The sequence below is a fragment of the Takifugu flavidus genome, chromosome 16 (assembly GCF_003711565.1).
Source record: "Takifugu flavidus isolate HTHZ2018 chromosome 16, ASM371156v2, whole genome shotgun sequence".
NCBI classification, from domain to species: Eukaryota; Metazoa; Chordata; class Actinopteri; order Tetraodontiformes; family Tetraodontidae; genus Takifugu; species Takifugu flavidus.
In genome coordinates, this window is record NC_079535.1 from 4445016 (window position 1) to 4465566 (window position 20551).

A 20551-nucleotide genomic window follows, 5' to 3' on the forward strand; every position below is an offset into this window, starting at 1 on the left:
GTGTTTTATTGCGAGTCAGCCGCGAGCGTATGGATGTTTATGGGGAGCTTAAGCTGTGGCACATGGTGGGAGAGCCAGTTTCCTCTGATTTAGTACAGTCTGCTGCTATTCCAGACTCCATATCCACCGACTGGGCAACAACTGTGCCTGGAGGCTGCTGCTAACCGCAGCCATGCTGAGGGACGTGCACGGCAGGCAGACAGAAGGGGGGGTAGACAACGCTGTCACAACAGAACGCTGCGACAGCGTGGCGAGACGGCAGAGGTGAGGGACGAGGGGCGGCAATTAGAGGCCGGCTTGTCGACAGTGATCCCCGAGAAACCATCTGTTTATTATCCGGCACCGCTGAGGCGGAGACTGAAGCGGCGATGGGAGACGCGGCGGGGGACGCTTTCATCCGTGCAGATTCGGTCGCGAAACGCAAACGTGATGCCTGCGAGAAAATGTGAGATATCTGCCGCTACGTTTAAAGACTAATGGGCAGGATTGAGTTTTAATCTGATTTGAGGACGGTGATTAATTTGTCTTTGCGCCGAGGCCCGGAAATATGAACGTGAATGCACATTAACCAGCCTGCGTAATCACTATAATTGGTATAATGCCTTACTGGGCATATTGGCCATAATCAAATTGCCATGTGCATGTAAATGGAGGCGTGCTGTGAGCTCCCAGACATGTGAGGGGAGAGGGCGCTGCACACAAAGTAGATCACTGGATGGTTCTCATATTTTTATTAAACTGGGGGGGGGGGGGGGGGTATGAAGAATTTGGAGCTCGATTCTACAACACCTGCGACCACGTCTGCACTGAGCGCAGTGGAATCTATCAGGCTTCCTCCTTTAACGCTCTTTTCCAAACTCATCAAACAGTCCATTTGAGCAGCCTGCTGACCAAAGCGCTTCAGAGTGAGCGGTTCCTCCCTAACAAACACCTCATTTACTCACATCCCCCTGGAGGAGGGAGAAAAGCAGTCAATGCTGTTTTCTGCCCATTAATTATATATATATATATATATATATATATATATATATATATATATATATATATATATATATATATATATAGCTGTGCGTGGCATGTCTGGGCAAATGCTGCCCTCATGTGGCAGCAAGGCGTCATTGATGCCTGAGACTGTGACGAGTCCTGGAAATGACGGCAGACCCCAAAACACACTGTAATAACCTATATAACGTTACTGTCCGCACATGTCTGTCCATTCCAAAGATGGGTTGAAGACTAGGAAAAGATATTAACCCTCCTGCCAGCTATGACTGCATCTGACAGTAGATGATTGATGAGAGCGGTGTGTGTGTGTGTGTGTGTGCAGCGGTGGGAGAAGGTATGCGTACCAACCTGTGGTTTTTCAATGGTAGACAGCATGTCTTGAACACGTTTCCCCTCTGAATCATGATCTGCAGACACAGAGAAACAGGAAAACTATTCATCATCACAGACGCATTTGAGGCCTTTTACTCAGCGCTCTGCAAAACATGAAAATAAATGATGGCACAGAAATCATAACCATATCAATCATAACTTTTTACTGAAATTAGAGTTACGGTAATCCCACAAGTCAGTGATTCCATCAGAGCTGGTTAAAACAGAGCTGTACATTGAGAATGGGAGTGGGTTAATGTCCCATAAGCCATCTGACAGCTCTATCTAAGAAGCTAGAGCTTTTTATTATTCCAGGTTAGCATCTAAACTTGTAAAAGCAAAGAAAAGTGCAGTAAAAGGCACCGTGTCTTCCAGACCACTTCAGTGAAAACAATCCAGTCGATAATTAATTATCCACACGATGGGGCAACACAACCCAGAAATAACTCAGAAAAGAAGCACGTTAAGCGATGCAGCCCTTGATCGGGCCCATTTCTCCGTACAGTGATGAGCACAGCTCTTGGAAAAGTAGAGCACTAAATTATCCAGCGCTCCGCAGAACAATATTAGTCACAAATTCCTGAACTACACGCATAAAATAGGGATCAAAGATGACTCATATGGCCCGGAGATGGACACGGAGACCATCCCATAATTAAAGATCAGCAGTTTGGAGAAATTCTGAGGTAATCAGAAGAGGAAGAAGAATCTTTTCTGATAGAAGGAGATGAGAACTGTGACCATCCTGGGAGCCTCTCGTCAAGTATGTTACAGCTCCAATGACACAACGCGTCTACAGGTGAATTACAGAACTAAGAGCATGTGTGTGTGTGTGTGTGTGTGTGTGTGTGTGTGTGTGTGTGTGTGTGTGTACGTGTGACCGGAACATTAGGCCTTCTCCTGTGTGATCCTCATGAGCCAAGGCTTTTTCCGACTGTGAGGCCTGCTTTCTCCATCTGAGTCTGACAACTGTGAATCATCGTGTGTGTGTGTGTGTGTGTGTGTGTGTGTGTGTGTGTGTGTGTGTGTGTGTGTGTGTGAATGGGCCGTCAATCACATGAACCTGTTTCTGTTAATGTGATGCAGGACGTGGAGGTCAACCATCACACACACATCTGACCACATGTACAGTCGGCCCGTGTGTGTATAGAAGTTTTTGTTGGGAATATCGGCACATTCTCGGAGCGATCCTGGAATTAGATCACGTTCGTGCTCATGAACATGTGGTTAAGTCCTTCTGACAGGTTTTTGTAGGGGAGAGGGCCTTACTGTGCCTGGGGGTCCACTTATGAGTCATGGCAACAGTGATGTCATGGAAGCAACCTGGATTTGACCTCAGTGTGTATGTAATGTGCGTGTGTGTGTGTGTCTGTGTGTGTGTGTGGCAGGGAATAAAAAGGCAAGAGCGAGGCCGACAGGATCAGGTTACAGGACACTGATGAGGGGTGGAAGCAGGAGACTGTGGAGCTTCTGTGTGTGTTGCAGGTGGAACACACACTCTGCATCAGGGCTGAGGAAACACCCCCCTACACACACACACATGTGCACTTTCCTCCATTTGGAGACATTTTTTCTCTTTTATGGAATAAAAGGCCCGAGCCACCCTGTCAGTCAGCGGGTCAGACAGCTGACTGAACATGGCCGCCACAACGACATGATCTTGTAACTACTTGTCTGCTACGGCGAGCACGGCGGGGATCAAAAAGAGGCCAAATTCCATTACAACGTCCTTACAGCTGGTGTGAGCAGATGTTAACTAAACAATATTCACAGCTAGCAAACAGTTTCAGGAGAGCTTCCATTATTTTCCTGGTCTGGAAAATTGCACACCAGCTTCGGATCCATTGAAAATTCACTGTTTTCCCCTAAACCGGGTGGTTTTCCAGGAGAGTGGAACATAGCTGAAAACATCACGTTTCAGATTACTTCCTGTTGCACGGGAACAACATCTGGACTAACTGGCCCCACTCACGTGCGATCATATGTGTGCACACACTCCCACTCAAAGAACTTTACTTTACCAACACTTTGCACACAGGTGCTGGTTATCGCCCATTAAAAGGACTTAAATTTGTGTTTATGTTGTGAAAATGCAGGTGAAAATTACAGGAAGTGATGGATTTGTGTTTATTTTCCCATGCAGATCAGAACTGTTCTCACGTCGCTGCATTTTTACGGCTTCTAATCATGGTTGCCGATTCCAAAACGAGCTCATTACGTTGTAATTTCACTCGTGAAATCGAATCCTGACCTTGTTTGTGCCAAAGCAGCTTCACTACAGTGAAAAATACAATCTCGTTAGCCAAAATGACAAAATACTTCATGCTAATGAGGATTTGATTGACCTAGTGTGCCCAAATATGTGAGATTATCTGACTAAACATTAATGTTCACGCTTCCCCGTGATGGAGTCAGTCTGTCCTCAGCTCAAGGTCACCATCTGCACCAAAACACCGACCGAAATAACTCCGCAGTTACGGCACGGATTAATATTTCAGCACTTCTGACAAGCTTGTGACATCAGCAGTAAAATTCCGACCTCGCAGACGGCACGCCGCGGCGCTCACGTCCGCTCGCTTAAGTGCTTGACAAAACCACACGCGGCCGACGCCGACGGCCGAAAGCCCAGATCTCCGCTGGCGCGGCCTACCCAGACTCCTCTGCTGTGTTTATGTGCTGCCCGCGCAGCCTCACTTCCTCTCCTCAGGTGACCTCATATCCTGTCCGTCTGACTGCCTGACTCTGATTAGCGCGGACGACTAGACGGAGCGAGGCAGTGCAACGGCGCGGCAGGAAAATGACCGGGAATGAGGAATGTGTGTGTGTGTGTGTGTGTGTGCGTGCGTTTGGGGGGGCAACAGAAGGCTGAGGAGGTAAATGGAGGAAAAACAGAAATGCAGTAGGAGTAGGGGGCAGAGGCGGGTCTGGGGAGAGTTTAGATTTAAAAACATAAGGAAATTGAAGGACAGAGAGGGAGCCCGGGATCAGCGGGAGGAAGGGAGAGCAAGGGATGAAAGGTGAGAGGGAAGACGAGGCTTTGCTGGATGTGAGGGAGGAATGGCACAAAAAGAGCTGTGACATCATCAGCAGGCGCAGAGCAGCACCGCTGTCCTCAGATCAGCAGCAGGCTCTAAGAGTCGCAGCAGTTGTCGCGAGGGTGCGTTAGCTGTCAGGTCTTTATCTGACCTGGTGAATTTCCATTCCAGCTCCAACGACTGATTGGGATTATTTTATGGTTATTACGATGGTGCCATTTGATTCACCCTGGTACGCGTCATTTATGAAGCAGCAGTGGTGAAAACTATTTTAACTAGCTTACACGTACACACTGGCACTCGCTTGAAGGATTTTTTTTCATGAGCTCATTAACTTCCTGCGGTCCCTGCTGGTTGCCTGGCAACCCAAAAGCAACAACAGTAAAGCCATATTCCCATATTAAGTATTTCTGCTAAACTAAACTAAGCTAATTTGCCACTTGCTCATATTTAACATGGGAATGACACTGATTTTCTCTCACAAACACACACACACACACACACACACACCACACACACACACACACACACACACAACCACCCACACCCACCCACACAAACACACACAAACCAATTTGGTCTTAAACCTAAAAAAACACATCTTAATCCTCAAACAGTCCTGTGAACTTGTGAAATGTCCTCACTTCCCAAAAAGTCCTCATTTTGCTAGTGAAATGCCGATTTTGGTACTCAGTATGTAGCAAGTACAAGAACACACACACACACACACAGAGGAACACACACATTCCTGTGTGTCTCATCTCTTTAACACTTGCCTTGACTCAAATATAGCTTTTTATATCCTCTGTTCAGCGCTCATCATCACCGATTACGTGTTCCAGATTCCTGACACCCCCCCCCCCCAAACCTGGAAAACACCTGGAAAATTCCAGATTCAAATCCTATTCTATGAGGCAAAGTAGGACAATGTGGATCTGATGAGATGGAAACTCATTAGGGTCAGTCCCCCCCCCCCCCCCCCCGATCCCACTCAAGAAGAAGAAAACACTTTTTGTCTTTTAATCACAACAAATTAAGAACGTCTACACTCTCATTCACAAATACGAACGCACTAAAACTGACTGATTAGGTTTCACGCTGAGAAGGTTAAATTCCTCCTGCGAGGCAGCCTGTGGTGCTTAAAAGCAGCCTGTCTGCAGCGGGGCAGGAAAAAAAGGAACTTTTAAAAACCTGGAGGGGGAAAAAATGCAAAAAATGTGGCAACGGCCATCCGCTCAACCCCCACTCCTCACACACACACACACACACACAGGGCAACAGTGGGTGTGTTTGTGTCGCCTCGGAGGGACCGGGTGCGATTCGGCATGATAGTGATCTGGAGACGTCTCTAATCAGAGAGAACAAAGCAGAGAAACCGACCAATCAGCTGGAGGAAGAGGGGGACAGAGGGAGAGGACAGAGAGGAAGGAATGGGGATAAGAGTTGACAAGTTGGAGAGGAAAAAGGAGCAGAGACCTTGGATTCCACACTATTATCATCTACTGCATAGTGAGCATTCCATCTTTTCAGCAGCTGGGACACACACACACACAGACACACACACACACACACACACACACACTGCAGGGAGATTGTTGGGACATGCCTGAAACTGTGGTTGTCTTGGTGAAGGTTTGGTTCTCATGGCCAGAGCTCTGGTCGTTTAAGGAGGGGATTAGAGGGACAGACGGAGGCTCTGGCACGCAGAAATGGACAGAAAAACCTCCCAGCAGGGCAGAAAGCGTTCTTAAAATGGACAGAAATTGTTTCTGCAAAAAAAACAATAATCAGCATGTTTCATGTAAATGGGCTCTTTTGGTTTATTGGTGTGGTGGGTCCAGACGACAGACGGTGCCGTCTCAATATCTGACAAGTTCTGCTCAACCTGAAGAGAACATAAACAAGGTCCAGCGCAGAAATGTGGAACTGAAGCCGGTTCATCTCAGACAGACACACAGACGGACCCTGTCCCACCGCGAGCGCCTCAGCTGCTGAACAACCTAAAACCACTGCTTTTCTTTCCAAGCGGAGAACGGACGCCTGTGCGTGCGCGCCGTGCACGTTTATGAGTGGGAGTGTGTACGTGCTGCGAGCGAAGCGGCGACCTGACCGGGCGGTGGGGGATTATGGGGATAAATTTCTCAGAACCTTGACCCCATCCAACCCGGCTCAGCCCAAAAAAAGAAGTCTTGAGTGACTGCACACTGGCAGACAGAGGGGAAGATAAATCCAGAGACAGACAGCAGAGGCAGCAGGAGAGAGTCGAAAATGCAGGATAGCAGAGAGGCTAAAAGAGACGCTAACAGAGAGCTGAAACAGAGGCTAATAGAGAGCTGAAACAGAGGCTAATAGAGAGCTGAAACAGGCTAACAGAACTGAAACATGCTAACAGAGAGGCTACCACAGAGATGAAACAGAGGCTAAGAGAGAGGCTAACAGAAAGCTGAAACAGAGGCCAACTTTGATGATAACAGATTAGTGGAAACTTCCTGTTATACCAAACCTTTTCCTACTTTCTAAATAAAAACTGGGTTGTTACACTTCATTAAGCATCGGATTTGAGTAACCGAATCTGGGTTAATGTTTTTTTTGCTGATGGTAGCCTACATGCTGGACAAGGAAACTGAGGTCGGACATACTGTACGTTGCCATTACACTGTTAAGAGCAGTTTATTCCGAAAACCTGGTAAAAGTTTTGATGTTTCGCAAGTGGATTAAACGTGAAACGTGAACGTGAGTGACGGCAAGAAAAAATTATCTTTACAAAAATAGATATTCGGTCTAAATTCTTAAGAAGCCCAGATTGTTTTCCCACCTTACGTAATCCCATTTTATCTCAAGTTAAACATCTTAAATAGTCAAACCAACAATGCCGACATTAGTGCCTGTTACCTAGCAACGCTCAACCCTCCAACCTCACTTTACCACGACAGAAAAGAGACACACTGAAAGATTCAGCAAAAGTACCTTTTAACCTGAGAATAGAAGAGTTTGGGCCCCCTAAGATGCCTCTTCTATTGACCCGCAGTGGCCAACCAGAAACCATCACCAGAACCGAAAAACAAGTCCCTTTTTTCATTTCCAGGAGTTTCAGTTCGCGACGCTTAAGCAATCTGTATTGACACGTTCATTCTGACAGTTTGAGGCGGGTGGGATCCACCCTGCAGTATAGGTTTCTGGGCCTGTGGTTTCACGGCCGTGTGCCTCATTAGTTCAAGTCAAAGTTGCCCCCCAGGACACACTCGCAACATTACGTAACGCGCTGCTGTCGCGCTGTAGCCAGATAGTGTGACACATGCTTCGCTTGTATCACAAGTCCACTGGACGGGGAAACGTCTGGTGTTCTTGTCGGCATCGGCAACACCCCCCACACCCCCCCCCCCCCCCCCCTCTAATCACACCAGTCCTGTTACATGATATCAGCGGGAAAGACATTCCTCCTGTGGTTAAAGCCATCCTTTGTTCCCTTTGTGTCCTGGACACGCTGCCTTGGTGACTCTTGAATTTCTACAACTTCTCGTCCCCCCCCACCCCTTCCCGTCTCCCATCTCTTCCACCCCAATGCCCTACACCTTGCCCTAAAAACATGGCCGTATTTGGGTCTGCGGGAAGGGGCAGCTGAGCGTGCGACCGGGGGCGAGGTGAGGGGGGGGTTACGATTATCGCCATGGCAATCCACATCAAAACAGAGCAGGAGAGGCGGGGCTTTGACTTGGGTCAGAAGGCGATGACGCCATCGAGCACTGGAGGAAATTCTGCTCCTGCAAACAGTTTCACCCCCTGAAATGGTTGTAGCTGCCGCCGGACGACTCGGTGACTCCCGCAACATTCCGAAGTGGCGCGATCTTAAATTTTAGCAACACAAATTTTAAAAATGGTCGCATGTGAGGAGGGAAGACGCCGACCGACTGCACCAGCCGTCTACATCCGATGAATCAGGCTAATTAGTAGGAAAGGTTGCCAGAGTAAAATATAAAAAAAGTGGGGGAAATAGCAGAGTAGCACCGCAAACCTCACATCTGTGCAGGGCATCGGCTGCTGTCTGGGACCGTCCTCAGTTACACTTCCTGGTTCCTTATAGATTCAGAACGTCATTTATGGGATTTTAGAGCGACAAATACTGTACAGGCTATTTAAAAATGACTCATAACGTTTCTGTTCTAGGTTGATAACAGAGATGATGAATTATTAGAGATGTGCGATAAAGAGCTACAATACTTGATACCCAAGGGAATAGCTAAAACAAGCTAAAAACGCCAGACGCTAACGACCGTTGAGTGCTTGCGGTTCGGTTCTGTTCGCCCTGTTTCATAACTTATTTTGGCACATTAGAATTCACTTTGGCAGCCGATGCTGTTTTTTCTTTTAAATTGGGCTGATTTGGATTCGCAGATGATGGTCGAGATGCGTCCCGCAGCGGTTTGAAGAGCTCCCGACCTCGTCATTAACGACTCCTGCGGCGGCTACGTCACAGTCTGGATATCTGATCATATCAGGCGCTGCAGAACTGGACCACATCTGCAGTGACGTAGAAGCGCAGACAGGGGAGCCGGGACCGCCGCTCCACGTGTTCCTGCTGAACTCCCAGTTCTCTCCGAGCAGGAGACAGGATGTGCGGCGGTGGCGATGCGGAGCCAAGACGGAGGAACGGAGGGGACGAGAACCATCTGTTTCTGCTCAGAGAAGCAGCTCGGTTGGGAGGAAAAATAGCACGTAGAACTGACTTTTCTGGCAAATGGACACAGCGCTCGCCAATTCCAGCCTGCTGCTTTACTGGCACTGCAGCAACAGCCACACACACACACACACACACACACACACACACACACACACACACAAACACACACACACACACACACACAGAGCAAGGGCATCAAGGGCAAAGCGTAGGCGAGTGTGTGTGTGTGTGTGTTTCTGGGTTGGACCTAACAGCAGCAGCAGCTTTGTTGGAATGTTTGTTCTCTCCTCTTTAACGCCATCTTTCCATTTCTCCACTCGACCAGTCTCCCTTTTTTTCCCTCCTCAAATCTTCCATCCATCTCCTCTCTCATCCCTCCCTCTAGTCCCCCTTTCCTCCTCTCTCCGTTTATCCCCCCGTCTCCTCCCGCCAAATCCTCTGGACCCTCATGCTCTGATTGTTTTACAGGAAGCCCAGTCACGGGGTGTTTGCACATATGTGTGTGTGTGTGTGTGTGTGTGTGTGTGATGTGGTACATCCAGCTGACTCAGCCTGATCTCCAGGCCGGTACTGAGGCCCTGGCAGACCAGCGCAGACAGCATGTTGACATGTCTGCGTCTGTGCTGCCTGTTAGCCGTCGCGTCGACGCCGCCTTCAGCGCCGCTGGAACCCGCGCGCCGCGCCGCTCCGCCCCGCCCCCGCCCACCCGCCCTCATCTGTCTGTGCTCTGTGTTCTCAGCCCGGCCGGCGTGTGTGTACACTGAGAAGCTGTGTCGTCTCCCCTGCTGCAGCGCGGTCAAACACGCCTCTTCGTATGTTTGCGTTTGTAGATGTTCAGACTTGCACGCGTGGCCCGAGTGTGCGAGCGAGCAGACACACAAGACCGAGCTACAGGTCTGCAGCAGGTTGTAAGCGGAACATTTCAGTGGGAGCTGTGGAAAAGAATAACCCCCTCCCCAAACTGGAAATGCACCGAAGGAAGCGCCGGATCGCAACAGCTGTGTGGCGTGATTTCACATCGGAGGAGGTGCGCGTCGATCTGCGGCCCAGCGGGCCTCCTTCATTCCATACGTACGCAGACTCGGCCCCATCGGACAGTGGGGCCTCCGGGATGCCACTGGGTCAGAGGGCACCTCGAAGCGAAACCAGCTGTTTGTTCTTTGAGGATGGATTCCTCAAAGTGGGGCCGACAGCCCTGGTTTTATTAGAACCAATGCTGAGAACAATCAGTTAGGGCAGGAACCGTCCCGACTTTAGCGTCCGTCTGGGCTGATCTGAGGGGCTCTGGCGTATCAGGCTGATCTCACAGGCAGTAGGAAACACTCACACACGTCCCAGATGTGAGACGCCTCTAATCTGACTCCAGGAATGGAGCTTTTCCAGTCTTCCTCTGCAGGGTAGGATCGGTCTGAGGGGCTCTGAAGGTAACGCTGCTCTTTGTGATCCCTCAGACGCCCATGTGACGCGCGAGCGTGTGTGTGTGTGTGTGTGTGTGTGTGTGTGTGTGTGTGTGAAATGAGGTTGAGCTGGCGTGTCTGAATCTTAGAGCTCAAAGGTCTCCTTCATCCCAAGCGGGACTCTACAGGTATGCGACCCCCCCTCCTCCCCTCGTGCTCACCCCCCCTTGTGGCTAAGCCTTCGCCAACAAGGCCAGCATTGTAGCGGGGGTAAAATGATAGCGCTCAGGGACAGGTTCAGCTATGCGGTTTGCTCAGACGGCCTTCCCCCCCCCCCACCGTCCCAGCTCCCCCCCACCAGGCCCGGATCCCCTCGTCCATACACCCATTCATTTTTTCCCCTTTCTGTGAGAAAACAAGAGGGAATGAGAGGAACTAAAGGTGTGCAGCTTGAATGCGGGGGGGGGGGGGGCACCGAGGTTGAAGAGGACAAAGGTGTTCGCAGAGAGACACCGAGAAAGAGGTCAGAGAGGATAGAAGTTATTCTTTCAAAGAGAGATATGATCTGCTTTTGTTGGGTGGCGACAAAGAGCCTTCAGAGAACCAGAATGTGCCACGGCTCCTCTCAGGATCGGCCCCGACTCCTGACCCCCCCCCCCCCCCACCCCACCCCACGTTTCAGAAACAGCTGCTGCGTACAGGCCGCCTGTGTCCCCCTACCTTGGGATTGCGTCTCTGGCTCGCCGTTCCGGGGACTGCTGCGCAGGCGCCGCTCCACTTTCTTGCCTCCTGGACTGCCGACTCCGCCCCCTGACCCCACCGACCCCAGCGAGGGAGCGTGGGATTTGTTGCTGCGTCACAATGAGAATAACTGCATCAGTATTTAAAAACAGCAACAGTTTATGTGTGTATGTGTGTGTGTGTGTGTGTGTGAAATGAGGTTGAGCTGGCGTGTCTGAATCTTAGAGCTCAAAGGTCTCCTTCATCCCAAGCGGGACTCTACAGGTATGCGACCCCCCCTCCTCCCCTCGTGCTCACCCCCCCTTGTGGCTAAGCCTTCGCCAACAAGGCCAGCATTGTAGCGGGGGTAAAATGATAGCGCTCAGGGACAGGTTCAGCTATGCGGTTTGCTCAGACGGCCTTCCCCCCCCCCCACCGTCCCAGCTCCCCCCCACCAGGCCCGGATCCCCTCGTCCATACACCCATTCATTTTTTCCCCTTTCTGTGAGAAAACAAGAGGGAACGAGAGGAACTAAAGGTGTGCAGCTTGAATGCGGGGGGGAGGGGGGCACCGAGGTTGAAGAGGACAAAGGTGTTCGCAGAGAGACACCGAGAAAGAGGTCAGAGAGGATAGAAGTTATTCTTTCAAAGAGAGATATGATCTGCTTTTGTTGGGTGGCGACAAAGAGCCTTCAGAGAACCAGAATGTGCCACGGCTCCTCTCAGGATCGGCCCCGACTCCTGACCCCCCCCCCCCCCCCACCCCACCCCACGTTTCAGAAACAGCTGCTGCGTACAGGCCGCCTGTGTCCCCCTACCTTGGGATTGCGTCTCTGGCTCGCCGTTCCGGGGACTGCTGCGCAGGCGCCGCTCCACTTTCTTGCCTCCTGGACTGCCGACTCCGCCCCCTGACCCCACCGACCCCAGCGAGGGAGCGTGGGATTTGTTGCTGCGTCACAATGAGAATAACTGCATCAGTATTTAAAAACAGCAACAGTTTATGTGTGTGTGTGTGTGTGGGGGGGGGGGGGGTCACCTGTATCCATTGTACGCTGTACCCATGCCGCCCTTATATAGAGTGGACGGGGGCGAGTTTAGCCGGTTCTGTCGGTCTGGTTGTCTCGGTTCCTTTGTCTTTTTGGGTTGGGGCTTACTGTATGTGTCTTCTCTGCCGATGAAGTTCGACATCCCATAAACGGGGATGATTTCTGCACACGACAGAGGAAAACAGGCTGAAAAGTCTCCGCCAGTCACACCTGACGGTTACAGGCCACGGACGCCGTACCTTGATCGCTGTACATGTGGGGGGGGAGGTGCTGGTAGTACTGGTGGGGGGGCAGCTCCCCGGGGCTGACAGGGGGGTAGAAAGAGTGAGAGTTGGGGATGAAGTGGGGGTGAGCCAGGTAGGGGGGCAGGTGGTGCGTGGGGGAGAGAGCGGGGGAGTAGGAGGGAGGGTAGCACTCCGGAGACTGTGGGGTCACCACCACCCGGCGGACCCCTGTGGTGTCCTCCAGCACCTGGGAGACGGAGACATGTGGGTTTAAAGCACAGGTAACAGCAAATGGTGGACATGGACGAGTCCAAACAGTGGGTTTGACCCAGGTCAGGTCAGAACACTGCAAATATTCTGGCATGGAGCCGCAGGACTGGGCCCATTTGGGGGTGACCCTCCAGCTAATTGATTAGCTTAGCATTCGGGCCTGAACATTTGATTCATTTGAGGACTGCAGACACCAATTCAAGGTTGATTTGTGTGATTTTTGAGGCAGCGTGTTAAGCTAGCTGGTTACTCAACCTGCAGCTTCAGCCACGGACACAATAACAACCAAAGTAGGAATAAATGACGAGTTAATTCTTATGAAATACCAGAATTTTAGGATCTGAACTAAAACAACAGAAGCAATTCTGTTGTAACTTCCCATTTAGCAATGCTAATTTAAAGATTTGAGGGTCTGACCTGAGAAAAATGACGCTGTCAATCATTTAATATAAGAAAGGGCCCCTCTCTTTTGAGCGATAACTTGTGTTCAAAGACTCCTCAACGTTGTCATCAGATGATCTGTAGCTTTCAATAACATCTCAAATCAACATACTTTTTCCTCCATCTTGCCAATTCACTCTCACATCCACACACATTCTGAGTGTTTGGACACTTTCACAGGCCTGCATTCCAAGAAGAGAGCAAACACACACTCCCTGCCGAGAGGGGAAGTCATCGACTGGTTCCTAAGAACAACACACAGCTCTGAACGCACCAAATAACACCCCCCCTCCCAATACAAGGAAAGAAAATCCCCTCGTGCACAATGAGAAGGAACGAACTCATTGCCAGAAATTGACAGAAAAAAAGCAGAGGGAGTTTTAAAGAGGGCTGGAGAAAGAGGGTTACAAAACTAATCTGAGTGAGAAAAACACAGGGAAGGGGGGGTTGAAGAGCAGGAGGGGGAGGAAGAGGAGGCCCCCGATCTGCCCCTCATTCCTGCCGCTGTTGCAGGACAAAAAAACAAAGTGTTGACGGGAAAACAGGGGCAAAGTCCCTGCATGAGTGCATGTGTGTCTGCCCTCCGTGCCCACGCAACGTTTACTGGCACCGGGGCACAAACACACACATTCCAAATGACATTACTGCAGGGTTCTGCAAACACACACACCCCCACACACCCACACACACACACCCACACCCACACCCACACAATGCAGCCATTAGCACAGGCCGCAGGACACACACATGCCAGGATGTGCAAGAATCCATCTGTCAATACGCACGACTGCTGAGCCCCTTCCATCTTCCAGCCCCCCACTCACAAAAAAAAGAAGAGCGAGGACCCCATCTTCGCTCTCTGGACTGTTTATATAAGATGGAAAGAGTTTCCCGCTCATGCTTGGCCTCGCACCCATCGACACACAAGCCCCCGCACACATGCAAACACGCACCCGCGGTGAGCCAATGACCTGACTTCCATTGGCATGGAGACCAAGCGCAGGCCTGTGAGACTATACTTCTGAGGACATGACACTGTCTCTCGCTGCGAACTCCATCTAATGTCACTTCATGACTGAATTTGTTTAAAGAATTCTCTTAATTCATATGCTAACCTATTTAAAGGCAACAATTAGGGAGAAAATAGGAAGCTAACATTGCCAACATCACGTGTTAGCTTCTTATATTGCTTAGCTAGCCTAGCTTTCACTTGAATTTCAGCATATACCAACTTTAAATCTTCATTAAGTCTACTTGGCCCCAATAGACATACTACAGTCATGTGACTCTCGTGATGATGACAGTCTTTAATGACGCACAAATCAGATGGCAAATATTAAAAATAACCACTTTGTTCTCTTTAAAATGCTCATGTTGCATTTTGTGCCATGTAGGAATAATAAATATTCCCTTTATTAAAAATCCTACGACTTCATTTGCATCTTCACACGTGAAAGGTGCGAGTAAAGAGTGCAGACCTGTGAGATGTATCCTGGTGGCACGTGAATCGGGGGGATTGACCCATTTGGGGACATCATGGGAACCTCAGCAGGACCTGCGGGGGAGGAGAAGAAATATTTATTCAGAGGCAAATTCTCATTTACAGCCATCAGTCAGCAGCACACATGCGGGGACACACACAGCCTCGCAGATGCTAACAGTTAGCTCGTCTTAGGTGGCAAACCCCCTAAATATGGAGCAGATGACAGCGACGGCTTTCTAACAGCACATCTATGGTGGATGGATGGAACCCAGAGGGGCAGATGACCGCCCACTACAGCTCAGAAACCCAGAGATTCTAATAGAATTAGCAGATTGGAAATGATGTTGACTTTTCCACTATCTGCAGCAGACCCCCCCCCCCAAACTCCTCCATTTCTCTCTTCTTCCGCTTCTCTCCGGTGGAGGTCTGCGGCTGGTAAAGTCGTTGGGATGCCACTGGGACAGCTGGGGGCCGGCTTGGCCTCTGAGTAAATCACAAACACACAAACACACAGAGCCCCCCCCCACACACACACACCCACACACACTCTTTCCCGCAACCAACCGACACTCTGAAACTGTTGGTTTCCCATCTTTCTGAGTGATATAAAGGCAAATGTTTTAACACAACCCTCCATCACAGGACAGCCTTGAATCCGGCCCCCCCACCTGATGATGCTGCCTTTTCCCCGTCACTCCTCCGTCACTGTTGCAGCAGTTCCTCCTGCGTCCTCATCACCCCTCCACCTATTAATCACTTCCTTCCCTCCCTGGTTTTATTCCACTCCGTTCCTTCCTTTCCTCAGTCATTCTCTCCCCACTATGTTATATGCTGCACAGCAGGAAGCAGGATATGCAGTTTACTATCAAAGTGAGGACATTTAGGCTGGTCCTCCCAACATGAAAGGGCTCGTGAGAGGGCAAGGATTTCTATAGTTTCTATAGTTAATGATAGACGTTTTAATTTGTACGGTAATCGTAACTTTAAGGGCCTGGAGAATGAATTATGTTGTTAAGGGGCCCCAGAAAGACAGTATAAATGTGTATTTGTGGTGAGTAGGTCACAGGTACAAGAGAGCTTCTTTAGGTCCCGTCTGCTCCACTAGCAGTGAATATGAATGTCCTCATTGATTGGAAAAGGTCATAACATGGGAAACACACACGCACACACGCACACACACACACACGCACGTAAAAATCTTTCCATCAGAGTTGCTAACACAGATTTCCTCCTTTACCCGCATACCATCTCAAATAGACATTGTCCCTCAGCCTCACCCAAAAACACGCACATGCACAAACACACACATACATGCACGTACACACACAACAAACAGACATGTGTTTGGACAGTCTCTGCTGCCTCTGTGCTCTTCACTCAGCAAACAGCAGCATTCCTATGCACACACACACACACACACACGGACGCTCACACACACAGTGTGCATTCCCATCCCTGGCCCCCAGGACTGGGCCCAACAGGCCAACTAACCACCAACATCTCCCCAAAACACAAGACGCTCTTTGTCTTCTCTCTCTCTTGTTCTCTCTCTCTCCGTCTCTCCCTCACTCACACACACACACACACACACACACACGAGCACATACACACAGAATGCTGTAAAACACAAAGTATCGGACCCTTTGACATCAGGACAAAATCTGGATATGCCAGGATGTGTACTCAAACGGTGGTTAGTGGACGTGCACGTGAACAGCAGAGCCATTAGCGGCGTAGCGTGGATGTCGCTCTCCGCTCACGCCTCCAGCTTTGCCCCCTTAAGCACCACAAATAGAGTCACAACTTCCTCTTCCTAATCCTGCTGGAATCCCAGACAACTCCGCTAACAAACCACGCTCCCCTCCCGCATTCTCATCTTCCATCTGTTGCTCCTTCCACTTCCGACCACCAGAGAGTCCGGGTGAGAGATCAGCGATGAGATCATATCCTGCCTGTGGAATGACATCACTGCATTTCACCTTGGCAACTGGAGGGCATTAGCATGTGCAACCAGATCCTCCGAGAGGCCTCCAGTAGGTACGGATGCGGTGTCATAACACGCTGCGGCGAATGAAACAACCGTCTGTGGCGCGGCGTGCACGGCGTGCACGATCTGTTGGAGCGCTCGCAGGCACCCGAAAGACCGCAGGAATGATGACAGCGATTGTTGTAGCAAGTACAGAGAACGCACAGCAGCGAAGAGGAAGAGAATATTTGTGTAATCACACACACACGCGCACACACACACACACACACACACACACTCACACTCACACTCACACTCACACTCACACTCATTTCAGGGGGTTTAACTGTCACCACCAAAGATTTACACGAGCCATATATACATTCATCCATGCTAAACATCCTGTTTTAAATGTGGACGTAAACAAAGGCGCAGAAACGCACAGCTGTTGAACTCCAAGAAATGAGTCAAAACGCAGCATCTGATCTAGTCCAGCTGTGTTTCAGGTACACAAACCTACACACCCCCAACAGGGATCTGCAAACACGGTTTCAAAGAAACAAATTGACTATCAAAACTTACTGTAGCGTTTCAGACATAATTAGCACTTTCATGCTAGCAAGACAGGTCTGCCAACCTCGCTGCAGAAACTAAACTGACCATTAAACAACAAAGCCTGTGATTAATGTAATTAAAACAATCCATCCGCCCTTTATGTCTTTTCCCCTAATGGGTTGGGGAGGGGCCTTATCCCAGCTGCCTTCAGGCCAGAAGCAGGGTACACTGTAGTCAAGGGGTGTCGAAACCCAGACCTTAAGAGCTACATTTGAGCCGGGTTTTCTCTCCTCCCAAAGTGGGAACCCTGGTGAAAAGTGTGTCTACCTGGTGGGTCAGAAAATCCAGCAGGCAAGCTGAGTTTCACACTAAGGTCGATTTAGAGTAGCCAATTAGCTCCGATTCCTTCGCTTTTGACTTTGGGAGGAAGCCGGAATATCTGGAAAGAACCCATGTGGATATGGGTCCCCGGGGGATGAGGCGACAGTGCTAACTATTGCGCCTCCTCCAGAAAATCCCTTTTGGAGCCGTCTGTGACTAACTGGATCCCAAGAGAAGGAGACAACTGGAAACGGGTCGACTACGTCCGAAGATTCCTGCCCCCGCTGGAGGTGATGCAACATTTCGTCAGGATTGTCCCGTGATAACAGCTGTCAAAGGCAGCTGCAACTGCACCGAAAAACACACAGAACCGAGGGGGGGAGGGGAGAGAAAGCGCAGCAGCCTTCAGAACTCCCAATTACTTACATCTGGAATCTTAACTCGCACATTATAATACCCCACTTATTCCCGCGCACGTGTTTACCGGGCGCAACGAGTGTGTGTCCGACATAAAAACCGACCGCCAGCTTTAACGGTGATGCACAGCGCAACACAACTTTTCCCCTTTAGTTTTAGCGTCACACATGTGGTTACCACATGGAGAGGAAATGTCGACCCTCTTAGGAATCCCAGTGTTGCGCTGGTATCCAAGAAAAAAAAAATAAAAAGTTTGTGAGCTGACTTAAAAACAAAACAACCACAGTCAGAATAATCTGAGGAACACGGGCAGGAAAAAAAGACAGACTTAAATAATGTGTTTAGCAGACACGCAAGTTTTGTGTGTCCCAACACAGTACCATGGAAGCAGCTGTCCTGTGTGTGTGTGTGTGTGTGTGTGTGTGTGTGTGTGTGTGTGTGTGTGTGTGTGTGTGTGTGTGTGACGTGGCATTGCCTGGAAGTTATGTAAGCATCAGCAGGGTAATGTTATCTGTCCTCAGAGCACCAAGAGCAAGACACTCCCACGACTGCTTCCTCTCCTGCCTGGCTAACACATAACACACACATAACACACACACACACACATAACACACACACACACACACACACACACACAAATGTGAAACAAATGTCCATATATCTTTCAGGGAACTCATATAGTAGAGTCAGACAGAACCAGAACAGAAAAAAGGAGAGGAAATAAAGGATAAAAGATGGAGGGGGGGAGTTCTGCGGGTGCAGGAAATCTGCGAGACGACCTAAAAGCGGCGCGGTGTGTAAACACATGTCGCACCGGCCCGCGCGCTCACAAACACGGATCCCTTCCGTTCACCGCTGGTGAAGTTTGGGCAGAGATCACGGCCGCGGGCGGGGCCGGACTCGGTGATGGAGGAGGAAGTCAGGACTTCCTGAGCTGCCCGACGTTTGGTCGACCCTCTGAGCACTGATGCAGGAGGCCACAGTCACATGTGTGAGCGTGCGAACGGCAACACACACACAGACAGCAGCCGGCTACGTACGTTGCCATGTGGGTCTGAGTGGGTCTGAATGTGTGTGTGTTTTCATCTCTATGTGTAAGCAGACTCCTCAGTCTTACGCATTAACCGGGCTGTCACAACACTGTTCCAACAACAATCTCCGTATTCATCCCTCATTTTTGTGTCGTTTTGCTAAATTTCTTCTACTCTGAGCTCAAAACTGTACCAGTGCTACAATTAGCCTCAGTTAGCGCCTGAACTCTGACAGCCCAGGCTAGGCCACATTCCAGCGTCAGACTGTTACTGGGATTCAGAAACATCCAAAAACAATCTCAGTCCCTTTCAGGTGATTCCATCGTTTTCCATCGTATTCTGTGCGAATAGAAAAAGGTTTCGCATTTTTAGGCTAAACCTTTTTTTGGGGAACGCTGTCTCACGGTAACCTGCAGGCGCGTCAGCTTCAGCTCCAGCTTGTGTTTCACTGTTTTAAAAGGGAAAACAGGCCAAGACAGCAGCAGCGCCGAGTGCTAAGCACTCCATGGCCCCAGAGCTGTGAAGAAACATGTGCAGCCTATTATAAATCTGATGCTCGTCCCGTTTCTTTTTTTAATTTCTGAAATGCCTTAATTCCAGCGTTCCCACCCTTTTCCTGGGAGAAAAATGAACACTCGGTTGGACGCACAACCAAGAAACTATTGCTGAGACCTTAATCGCTATTTGTCCCACTGAAGCCTGTCGCTGTTCTCTGAATACCACCTTAACATCCATGCGTATCCTATCACGATCGCGGTGGAAACAGACCCACAGGCTCAGCACACAGGCCAGGATCTGTCTAATGTTCTGGTTACCCGGGTGCCAGCCCGTACCTTCACCCAGCCACCTCTCCCCCACCCAGAGGAGGGGCGCTGTCAGGCGACCTACTTCTGCTGCTGGGTCTGTTCCAGAGGAGAGCAACGTAACGTCTGGAGGGACGCAGAGGCCGGGGCCTGCTTTGTTCTGGAGATCTTAACATGCACACACACACACACACCACACACACACACACACCCCAACAAAAGTGTGTGTGCAGGCTGAGACAAACAAATTTCCAAACCAGACAAAATTTCCAAACCTGCTTAGATTACAGCTGCGGCATATGTGCGTACAGTGTCACACTGACATGGACACACACCGATGTATGCACGCACACACACACACACAGACACACACACACACACCACCCGCAGCACAAACTGACATCAACAGTTTACACTGACCAAATCTTCGGTCACTTCGGTACAAACATCATATCACAAAATGGGCCAAACACACACACAGACACACACACACACACGCGCACACACACTTTCCATGATGCTTTAAACTTTAAAATACGTAAAACTGTCAAACCTTTAGGACACACGTGCTATGTAGCGTAGCATATGCAGCCCGCTTATCACCGCTGCTCCTCGTGCACGCTTGCACGCCGTCTCTTCACATACGTGTGCAAGCATGCGCACGCAAGTATACACAACCCACACTCTGATGACTCATTTTATCCATTTGCTAATCAGTGGTACATGTCTAGTAAGAAAGGAGAGAGCAGGAAAAAGAGGGAGAAAAGAAGCGCACCAGCTGTTGGTC

The 20551-nt window shown here is 49.8% G+C and overlaps 1 protein-coding gene across 1 annotated transcript in view; it reads right to left on the minus strand.

The window, feature by feature from the left end:
- The window catches only part of fndc3ba (fibronectin type III domain containing 3Ba), a 61994-nt gene that overhangs the window by 14409 nt on the left and 27034 nt on the right, over positions 1-20551 (minus strand). The window contains exons 4-9 of the mRNA XM_057011565.1: positions 14667-14743; positions 12493-12724; positions 12244-12415; positions 11857-12156; positions 11208-11338; positions 1354-1412 (exon numbers count right to left, since the gene is read on the minus strand). Of these exons, the coding sequence (XP_056867545.1) occupies positions 1354-1412; positions 11208-11338; positions 11857-12156; positions 12244-12415; positions 12493-12724; positions 14667-14743 (971 nt within the window). The remainder of the gene's footprint in view (positions 1-1353; positions 1413-11207; positions 11339-11856; positions 12157-12243; positions 12416-12492; positions 12725-14666; positions 14744-20551) is intronic.